A 10,383-nucleotide genomic window follows, 5' to 3' on the forward strand; every position below is an offset into this window, starting at 1 on the left:
TTCTTGGATATTAATTCTTTTGCTGATTTCTTTTTTCTTTTTCTTGTCTTTAAAGTTTTTATTTAATGAATAATCATTATGCGTGACCGAGACTTGTTATATCTTTTGTCATGGCAGAAATAAGCTCCAGTATTCAGTCGATGCATACGCCCCATGAGTTTAACGTCACCATGATGTTTGCTGAACATATAAACCATTTTATACGCTAAAGATCATTATACAATCAAAGCTGCAAGTGCAAAGAGTGGGAGATTTTACACGCGGTTAACTCAGTAAAGATGGAAGATTGCCAGACCCTAAACTCAGACACAAACAATGGATTAAAACACTATCCTTTGACCCCGTTAAGACTCTTAAGGGGTCTGGCATGTTTAGTGGTTTACCTGTCAACTGCTTTCATGTTTATGGTTTATTTCAGTCCGGTTGCTGCAGTTTTTCTTCGGTTTTTTAGCATACATTACAGCAGAAAAGCTTCATATTTTCTTTTTGGTATGTGGTTAGCTTTATGGCCGTTTTTATTCGAGAAGATTAATAAAACCAAAGTGGTCTTTTCTGGAGAAACGGTTCCCGAAAAGGAACGTGTTTTGCTTATTGCTAATCACAGAACCGAAGTCGATTGGATGTATCTTTGGGATCTTGCACTCAGAAAAGGTTCTTTAGGATGCATCAAGTATGTCCTCAAAAGCAGCTTGATGAAACTACCAATATTCGGTTGGGGATTTCATATTTTCGAGTTTATTTCAGTGGAAAGAAAATGGGAAGTTGATGAAGTTATAATGAGAAAAAGGCTCTCGATTTTTACCAACCCGTCAGACCCGTTATGGCTTGCTGTTTTTCCCGAAGGAACTGATTTCACGTAATTTCTCAACTTTTATATTTTTAAAAATTGTTTTAACTCATTTTATAACTTGTTTGGTTTTTATATGCAGAGAACAAAAGTGCATAAAAAGCCAACAATATGCTGCTGAAAATGGATTACCGATTTTAAAAAATGTGCTACTGCCCAAAACAAGAGGCTTTCATGCTTGTGTTGAAATATTAAGGGGTTCTCTTGATGCAGGTTAGTATCTGGCTTTCAGCATTAACTAGAAATAATATTTCGGGTGCATAGACGAAAATGCCATCATGTGCAAAGATGTAATAGAAAATTTTAACGCTATTTCATGTGCATAAAATAGAAATGACGAAAATGCCATCATGTGCAAAGACTTAACAGAAAAAAATAACGCGTGTTAGTGGAAATGATGTAAACGTGACAAAATGTAAACATTAATTTTTTGTTATTTACTTAGTTTAACGACAAAAAAGTGTAATTTACTCTAATACATATAATTCATTTTTGCTTATTTCAGTGTACGATGTGACAATCGCGTACAAGAACCGATGCCCGACATTCATGGACAATGTTTTTGGTGTGGAGCCTTCAGAAGTGCATGTTCATGTAAGACGAATATCTCTAGAAGAAATCCCGGTTTCAGAAACCGAGTGCAACACTTGGTTGCTAAAAACATTCGAATTAAAAGATCAACTGCTTTCGGACTTCATAGCTCAAGGTTATTTTCCTAACGAAGGAACCGAAGGCGAGCTTTCAACAGTTAAATGTCTGGTAAATTGCATAATAGTAATAGCTATTACTTCTGTATTCGCATATCTTGCGTTTTTCTCATCGGTTTGGTTCAAAGTGTACATTGTATTGTCGTGTGCATATCTTGCGTGTGCTAAGGCTTTTAATTTCTGGCCGTCGCCGATTCATGAGTATGTGAAGGGGTTGTTCTTACCTGGTAAGAAATCTTGTTAGGGGAAGCAGGTAGAGTTTTGTTATCTGCTGCTAGGAAACTGTTTTAAGATGATTTTTGGTTTGCTAAAGAATAAGTTCTTGTATAAGTGGTAAATGTACATTTTTTTTTTCTTTTTTGTAATTGTAAACTGTGATGGATGGACATAAACTCATAAAGTTACAATTCAATAATTTCTTTCTGCTCTATATACATATCTTGGGATTTTTTTATAACTTATTATGTAATAATAGAGAAAACAAAGATGACATGGTGAATTATATATTGTTCTTAATATGATTCAAAGAGTTCTAATTTAGGGGGTGTGAATGTGTCTGTTTGATCTATCTAAGGCTCTAATTATCAAAATACAATAATCACTAGTTGGAATTGTTTTCTAAGAGTGTCCATTGTCACCAAAGGAATATTTAGAGAGAAAGTCTTATATATCAATCAAATAAAAATAACGGGACCCGGGTTAGCTTTGTATGTCAACTAAAAGTTGATTTTCCCGTCTCTCTCATATACAATAATGCGTGTTTTGTGTCAACTAAAAGTTGATTTTCCCGTCTCTCTCATATACAATAATGCGTGTTTCATGTCGACTTCTTTGAAGTCTAGATTTTGATTTCCCACCCATCTCTACTATAAATAATAATGATTTTTTTAATTTGATAAATAAAATGATTACACAAGAAGTTCTATTCTTTAATTTTTTTATAAAATGTATTTGTATGATATGATATGATATGTTACTTAGAATAAACAAGAATAAATTTTAAGAATACATTTATTTACACATGTTTTTATGTGACACCTTCATTTTCATATTTACATTTTTCACGCTTGTTTAGCTAGATCACAAACAAACATGAAATCAATCCAAAACACTTCTTGATTCATAACATTCCTTACAAATCTGCATACACGATAGCCTCACGAGGAAGTCCGAGCACGAGCTCATTTATTAAAACTATGTTAGTTTAAGCTCATCTTTATTCTAGCTTCTAGCAGGTAGGGCTGTTCACGAGTCGAGCCAGGGTGATTTCGAGCTCGGGCTCGAAGTTAAACGAAGCAACTCAGCTAAGGCTCTAGCTCGATTTTGAAGTTAAACGAGATTGAGATCGAGCCGAGCCTAGGTCGATTTTGACTCGGTTACAAAAATGAGCCAACTCAGCTCAATATCAATCAATCAATCAATCATGCCCAGTGAAATTCCACCGACAACAAAGCTATAAGTAGGGTCTGGGGAGGGTGGGATGTAGGCACACCGTACCTCTATCCAAAGGAATAAAGAGGTGGCTTCCAGAGAGACCCTCGGCTCTAAGTACATGTGTATGAAGCAAAATAAAGGAAATCAAAGTTTAACAGTTATATAAAAACTACTACTAATTATAATAATATTAATAATAAGTTCACAGTTTAACAGCTATATAAAAGCTAATAATAATTATAATAATAATAATAATATATGTAAGGGAAATACCATTATGGTATGTGACCTAAATAAGTAAAGTCTAAGCCCTAAGGTATTCAATTCTCTCTAAAGATCCTTAACTTTAATTCTACTTCTCCACGAATTCCTATCCTCAACCATGTCCTCGGAGAGGTTTAGGTCTATCAAATCATGCCTAATCCTCTCATCCCAAGTCAATTTCGGTCGTCCTCTACCCCTCCTCCCCTCTATAGTAATGTTTTCTACGGATCTAACAGGATTCGTCGTCTGTCTTCTCTTTACATGTCCAAACCATCTCAGTCTCCACTCTCTTATCTTGTCTGCTATGTTCGCCACCCCTAATCTCTCGCGAAACACAACGTTTCTTATTCGGTCTAGCCTTGTGTGCCCACACATCCAACGTAGCATTCTCATTTCTGCTACCTCCATCTTTCGCACTTGTGCCTTTTTGATGGCCCAACAATCTGTTCCATATAGCATTGCAGGTCTAACTGCCACCCTATAGAATTTTCCCTTTAGTTTAGTCGGGAAACTCTTGTCGCACAATATACCTGTGGCTGATTTCCATCTACACCATCCTACCTGAACTCGGTGGGTCACATCACTGTCTAATTCCCCATCGCTCTGTACAAATGATCCTAAATACTTGAACTTCGTTACCTGCGGAACCACCTGCCCTTCAATTGTGATCTGTGCGTCTTCATTGTCGTTTATCCCACCAAAATCATAGTGGAGGTACTCCGTCTTAGATCGGCTAATCTTTAAACCTTTTGTCTCTAAGGCTGTTCGCCACTCCTCAAGCCTCATGTTTAGATCTTGTTTTTTCTCAGCAAGTAACACAATATCGTCTGCGAACATCATGCACCACGGGAGAGTCCCCTGAATCGACTTTGACAACTCATCCAAGACTACTGCAAAAAGAAACGGGCTCAACGCTGACCCCTGGTGAAGACCTACCTCTACAGGAAAGAAATCAGTATCCCCCACTGGCGCACAGACACTTGTTTCACTCCTGGTATACATATCCATAATTATCTCTATGTATTTCCTTGGCACTCTTCTACCCTCCAAACACTCCCAGAGCACCTGTTATGGCACACTGTCGTAGGCCTTTTCTAGGTCAATAAACACCATATGTAGATCACGCTTCTTCTCCCTATACTTTTCCATTAATCTTCTTATAAGGTGTATTGCCTCTGTGGTGGAACGCCCCGGCATGAAGCCAAATTGGTTGACCGTAACCTGAGTTTCTCGTCTAAGTCTAACCTCAATCACTCTTTCCCATAGCTTCATAGTATGACTTAGTAGTTTGATTCCTCGGTAGTTACCACAACATTGGGCGTCTCCTTTGTTCTTATAGATAGGAACTACAACGCTGCTCCTCCACTGGTCTGGCATCTTACCTGATTTGAGAATACTATTGAACAGAGTAGTTAACCACATGACTCCTTCCTCCCCCAGACACTTCCACACCTCGATGGGTATGTTGTCTGGACCAACCGCCTTAGACCTTCCCATCCTCCTAAGTGCATCCTTCACCTCCTCTCGTGTGATCCGTCGGCAGTAGCAGTTATTCGATTGTTGTCGTTGAAAGTTTGTGTTGTCATGTTCTTCTTGGTAAGCTCTCCCATTGTTAAAAAGATTGTGGAAGTAGGTTTGCCATCTTAGCTTGATGTCCTGCTCCTTGACCAGTACATGCCCATCCGTATCATTTATGAACCTCACCGGTCCTAGATCTTGCCTTCTACGCTCCCTGGCTTTGGCAATCTTAAACATAGCATGTTCCCCCTCTTTTGTTTCTAGACTTTCATACATCCGTTTAAAGGCCGCCTTCTTTGCTTCCGCCACTGCCTTCTTCGCCTCTATCTTGGCCGTTTTGTAGTTGTCCCTCAATTCCACTCGCTCCTCCTCATTGGTGCACCTCATTAGCTCCCTAAAACATCCTTGTTTGTCCCTTATCTTGTCTTGCACTGCGTCATTCCACCACCAAGACTCCTTATGCCCACTTGTCTTTCCTGTTGTGACCCCGAGAGTCTCCTTTGCTACTTGGATGATCTTTGTCTCCATAGCTTCCCATATATGAGTTGAGTCCCCATTTAGTCGAGCCAGCGTATGCAGTATGAGTTTATCCTTAAACAGTAGGAGATTTTCGTCCTTCAATTTTCCCCATCGAATTCTCGGTGTACCTTTCTTCTCTCGAACAGTCAGCTTATTTCTAAAGGCTATATCAGTCACTAGTAGTCGATGTTGAGTCACAACTGCCTCTCCAGGAATGACTTTGCAGTCCTTCCACCAACGTCGGTCTCCTTGCCTCATCAAAAGGTAGTCAATTTGCGTGTCGCGTCCGCCACTGCTAAAAGTGATTAAATGAGAATATTGTTTCCTAAAATAAGAATTTATAATACTTAGGTCATGTGCCACCGCAAACTCTAGAAGATCTGTTCCGGTCTCATTCCTATCACCAAAACCGAAACCCCCATGTACGGCTTGAAAACCATCGTTAGGCCTACATGAGGCGCGTAAGCCCCTTACCACTGCGTCTAGGCAATCCCAAAATTCTCTCTTTTCCTGATCCCCTAGGCCTACATGAGGCGCGTAGGCGGAGACTACTGCCACTGCTTCCTCTCCTAGTACTAATTTCAACACCATAATCCTGTCATTATGTCTTATCACCTCCACCACACTAGTGTGTATTTCCTTAGCCACTAGAAACCCCACTCCATTCCTAGCTCCATCAGACCCCGAGTACCACAACTTATACCCATTACACTCAGCCCCTCTATGTCCTTTCTACTTAGTCTCCTGGAGGCATGCTATCTGAACCCTACGCCTTTTAAGCACATCTACCAATTCTAGCAACTTACCATTTAATGTTCCTACATTCCAAGAAGCCAAACGCAATATACGCTCCCTATCTTTACTCTTTCCTACACCCCTCGTTTCAGGACATGGTCTCAAGTAATAGTCATGGTTCCTACGCTCTATGGTTGCAACTAATCACACAAATGCAAGCAATTGGGCACTCGATAATAATAATAATAATAATAATAATAATAATTAATAGGTAATAATAAAAATAATAATAATAATAATAATAATAATAGTGGGTTGTAATAATAGTAATAATAATAATACTGAAAATAATAATAATAATAACAACACAACGGAAGGTAAGGGAAGAAAGCAATAATCTGGGGTAATCTGTGGGGTTGCCGCAAGCCGGATTTTCCAGCCGGAGAAGATGCCGGATCTGTAAACCCGCGTAACTAAGCAAGCAGTCCACTAGACCAACTGGAAGCCTCCGGAGATGCAACTGTCACTCACCGGAAAACTCTCACTACCACCGGATCTGGGTTCGGGGTTTGTTAAAACAGAGGTTGAAGAACACGGTGAGGTTTTGGTGTATTCCGTAATGTCGGTGGCCGGTGTGGGTGGAATATTCTGTGAAAATTTTGTCGGGCTACCCAAAATTGGCCGGAGATAGAAACGTGAGGTGTTGGCCAGAGAATGGCCGGAGGAGGAGTGGCGGCCTGTACGGGGGTGTTGGCCTGAGAGAGGCCGGAGGGTGGTGGTGGTTGTGACCGTTTGGTGGTGGTACGGGGGTGTTGGCCTGAGAGAGGTTTTGAACGTTTGGTGTTTGTGTACGGAGATGCAACTGTCACTCACATGAGAGAATTTTGGTGGTTGCGTACGGGGGTGTTGGCCTGAGAGAGGCCGGAGGGTGGTGGTGGTTGTGACCGTTTGGTCGGAGGGGGAGGAGGAGCGGAGATGCAACTCAGCTCAGGATGTTTCAAATCAAGTTTTATTCGAGCTTTTTAAACAATCCTACTAGCAGGTGCCTTGAGGTGTTTAAACCCTTAAGTTTCTAATTGATTGATTATATTAATAGAAATAGGGTTGAAAAATGTTTTCATGAAAGTTGGGTTGAAACAAACGCAGGTCAACAAGAAAGAAATTAATTTTCGAATATGATTTAAATATCCCTGTTGAGGATACTTGGTTGGGGTTTTGTAAGTTGCGAGTAAACAAAACAACCTCCTCTCTCTCTCTCTACACAACATTTGCGTGCTTCTTCTTCTTCTTTTTCTCCGATGGAGATTATCAGGCGTGCCTGTTTTTCTCTTCTTCTGTTCGCTATCTTCTTCTTCTTCTTCTTCATCATCTCAGGTGTCACATTTATTATTATTCTGTTTCAATTTCTGTTGTTCATTAGAATGTAATGTAATAATGCAACTGTCTTGTCTGTTTGTTTGTTCCATCATAACTATTAACTTAACATTACCTGATTGATATAAATCGCCTTCAACTCCGTATTTCTGCTACATTGCACATTCTAATCGTTTATCATATCTATATATACTGCAATTATCGCTTCAATTTATGATATCAACTGATTCTCTTCCTCGTAATTTGGTCTTTTAACGTCATTGCAGTTATTTAATTCATAGATTCGTTAATTATGTGTGTGGTTAACGATTCTACTGTCATTTACTGTATTTCCGGTAATGATTTTAACATATTGCCATGAGATATCTTTATGTATGTAGTGTTTGCATCAAATAAGAACAACTTTTAATGTGAGAAGCGTACAAATAACATAGTAATTATTCATTCTAACATTATACAGTTTTTAAACTAGAGTACTTCATTTTTTGTACTTTAATTACTCTATTCTTTATTTATTTATTCATTTAGTAGGTTTATTTATTCTATTTCTGCCGGATCCCACCGCTATATATATATGCGTGTGATGTAATTAAATCGTGATCTGCAGGAGGTGAGGTTTCAGCTACGGTGTTTACGTTACAAAACAGCTGTAGCTATACAGTTTGGCCGGGAACGCTCAGTGGAAACTCCGGTCCTGTATTAGGTGAGGGCGGATTCTCATTATCCCCTGGTGCCTCTGTTCAGTTTATTGCCATGCCAGGCTGGTCTGGTCGGTTCTGGGCCCGAACCGGATGCACGTTTGACGAATATGGAAACGGTAAGTGCATGACCGGGGATTGTGGCAGTACTCTTAAGTGCAACGGCGGTGGTGACCCACCAGTTTCGCTAGCGGAGTTCACAATCGCTGGCGGCAATAGCAACAGTAACAGTGATAAGGACTTTTATGATGTTAGCCTTGTGGACGGGTACAATGTCGGCATTGGCATAAAGCCGACAGGTGGGAATGGCGACTGCCAGTACGCAGGGTGTATTGCAGACCTAAACATTAACTGTCCGGCGGAACTGAGGGTGGTTGATGGTGGTGGCGCGGTGGTGGCTTGTAAAAGTGCATGTGATGCTTTTAACGCGCCGGAGTTCTGCTGCACCGGGGATCATGCAATGCCAGCCACGTGTGCACCGACACAGTTCTCGGTTATGTTCAAAGCAGCGTGCCCGAGTGCCTACAGCTATGCGTATGATGATGCATCGAGTACGTTCACTTGTTCCGGGTCGGATTACTTGATTACATTCTGTCCAGCTGGGATTTGAAAAACTTAATTACCAAATTTTGATTACAAAATCACTGAGATTAATGATGAATTGATGGGTTAGAAGTCAGATAACAAGCAAGTTTAAAATTTTAAACTCCACTAAATTTCTTTCTTTTTTGGGTTATTTTCTTCAACAAATTGCATGGCTTATCCTTTACAATAAACAAGATTACACCATGAAAACTTATACTCAAGGAAAAAAAGCTGTTCTATAATTTACAGTTAAGAAGCTTCAAAACCATGACTCCATGTCACCTGAACCTGTGCATAGACCGGTATCGCTAAAAAGTGTTTGATCCGAGCAATCTAGTGATGCACCGCAGGCAATATTATACGCTTGGCATGCTGAATGACATACTCTTAATCTGTTATTACCATCTTTCTCACACTTTTGTATCGATATCTATTTCATTGCACACGAGTTATATAATTATATGCAGATTTACAAGCATAAAAATAATGAAACCATTATGGAAATATAAATCTTACCCAACATGCGAGTCGTCTGGCTGCTTTATCACAGTTTCGGCCTATAAACATATTAAGAATCTTTCTAGCACCGTTCGGGTACAACCGGTGATAATTAGGCATCACCACAACATCCTCCACCTGCCTCAAGATGCTTGATTCACTTGGTGCACAATGTTGCCCGTTACCGTCATTAATTAACACATCTTTGCAAATTGAAAGGTTATTAAGAACCAATGAACTGTTTCGACAAGTATACCCCGCGTAGTCAGAGCACCTAAATTCACACACCCCGTTATCACACACTCCACCGTGAAGGCTGCATTGTTCATCACAAACCGCTGCAAAAACCGTCCAAAAGTAGTTGCTAAATTAGGTATTTTGAAAAAAAAGAGATTGCAAGGCTAAAGTCTAAACACTAACTCACCAGCTGAGCAGTCAATCCCAGTGAACCCGTTTTTACATTCACAAACACCGTTCCTTAGGCACTTTCCATGTCCATTACAGTTGCTAGGGCACGACCCTGAAAACATTAAACCCGTCAAGAAACTTTAATGATATTATACTGAATATATAACGTACAAAACCGCAAAAAGATCTTACGTTTGCTACAATCATGGCCATCAAACCCAAGAAAGCAAACACACTTTCCATCAATACAATCCCCGTTCAAATTGCATGAGTTGGCGCACTGATTGGATATGAGAACCGGGTTCACGCCACAAAGTTCATGATACGGTGGGCAAATCAGCTCGCCTGTTTTGCAAACCATTTACACAAGCTTAAGAACAGAATGAAAACTGTAGAACTTCAATAACATTTTCCACAAATTACCGTTAAACCTGGGAAATTGAACGGGCCCACCAACTTCCGGGCAAGCTTTCCAAATGCCATCAACAGCAACCTGTAGAGTCATGTTGACGCACCTATGTTGGTAACACCCGTTTCCTTGGGCCATAGAACCTCTAACAAACCCGTTACGTACTAATGACGAGGCCATACACCTATAGAAATTATAATTAAAAGTTACCACCGTTAAGTTTTATTTTATCAAACTTCATATTAAATTTCAGTTTCTACCTTGAGTTACTCCCACGCACTTCACCTAACATTCTGTCGGGCATTCGTGCACTGTTGGTGTCGACACATGAACCATCAGAATAAGCTACAAAATAGGTGCAATAATCAGCCAATGTCGACTGTCCGC

At 40.0% G+C, this 10,383-nt stretch overlaps 2 protein-coding genes and 1 pseudogene across 2 annotated transcripts; 2 read left to right on the forward strand and 1 right to left on the reverse strand.

Annotated features, from left to right (window-relative positions):
• Positions 1-231: 231 nt before the first annotated feature.
• On the forward strand, positions 232-1,985 carry LOC143602545 (putative 1-acyl-sn-glycerol-3-phosphate acyltransferase 5). Its single transcript, XM_077079610.1, has 3 exons — positions 232-856; positions 930-1,060; positions 1,353-1,985. The coding sequence occupies exons 1-3, from the start codon at positions 279-281 to the stop codon at positions 1,796-1,798; spliced, it is 1,155 nt and encodes a 384-aa protein (XP_076935725.1). The 5' UTR covers positions 232-278; the 3' UTR covers positions 1,799-1,985.
• A 4,553-nt stretch (positions 1,986-6,538) lies between these two features.
• On the forward strand, positions 6,539-8,714 carry LOC143602547 (pathogenesis-related thaumatin-like protein 3.5 pseudogene; annotated as a pseudogene).
• Positions 8,715-8,808: 94 nt separating this feature from the next.
• On the reverse strand, positions 8,809-10,378 carry LOC143602548 (uncharacterized; the record flags this gene model as incomplete). Its single annotated transcript, XM_077079613.1, has 6 exons — positions 8,809-9,111; positions 9,198-9,517; positions 9,604-9,699; positions 9,780-9,932; positions 10,011-10,180; positions 10,257-10,378. Coding segments are annotated over 6 exons (1,032 nt in total), but the record flags the coding sequence as incomplete, so codon positions are not given.
• Between the last annotated feature and the right edge of the window lie 5 nt (positions 10,379-10,383).

Source organism: Bidens hawaiensis, unplaced genomic scaffold, assembly GCF_021521415.1.
Source record: "Bidens hawaiensis isolate Kalapana, Puna unplaced genomic scaffold, B.hawaiensis_p1.1 tig00059135_1, whole genome shotgun sequence".
Lineage (NCBI taxonomy): Eukaryota > Viridiplantae > Streptophyta > Magnoliopsida > Asterales > Asteraceae > Bidens > Bidens hawaiensis.

Coding starts and splice junctions, on each gene's coding strand:
- LOC143602545 (XM_077079610.1), top strand. CDS start 279: ATGGAAGATTGCCAGACCCTAAACTCAGACACAAACAATGGATTAAAA. Junction 857..929: donor CCCGAAGGAACTGATTTCAC/GTAATTTCTCAA, acceptor TTTTATATGCAG/AGAACAAAAGTGCATAAAAA. Junction 1,061..1,352: donor AAGGGGTTCTCTTGATGCAG/GTTAGTATCTGG, acceptor TGCTTATTTCAG/TGTACGATGTGACAATCGCG.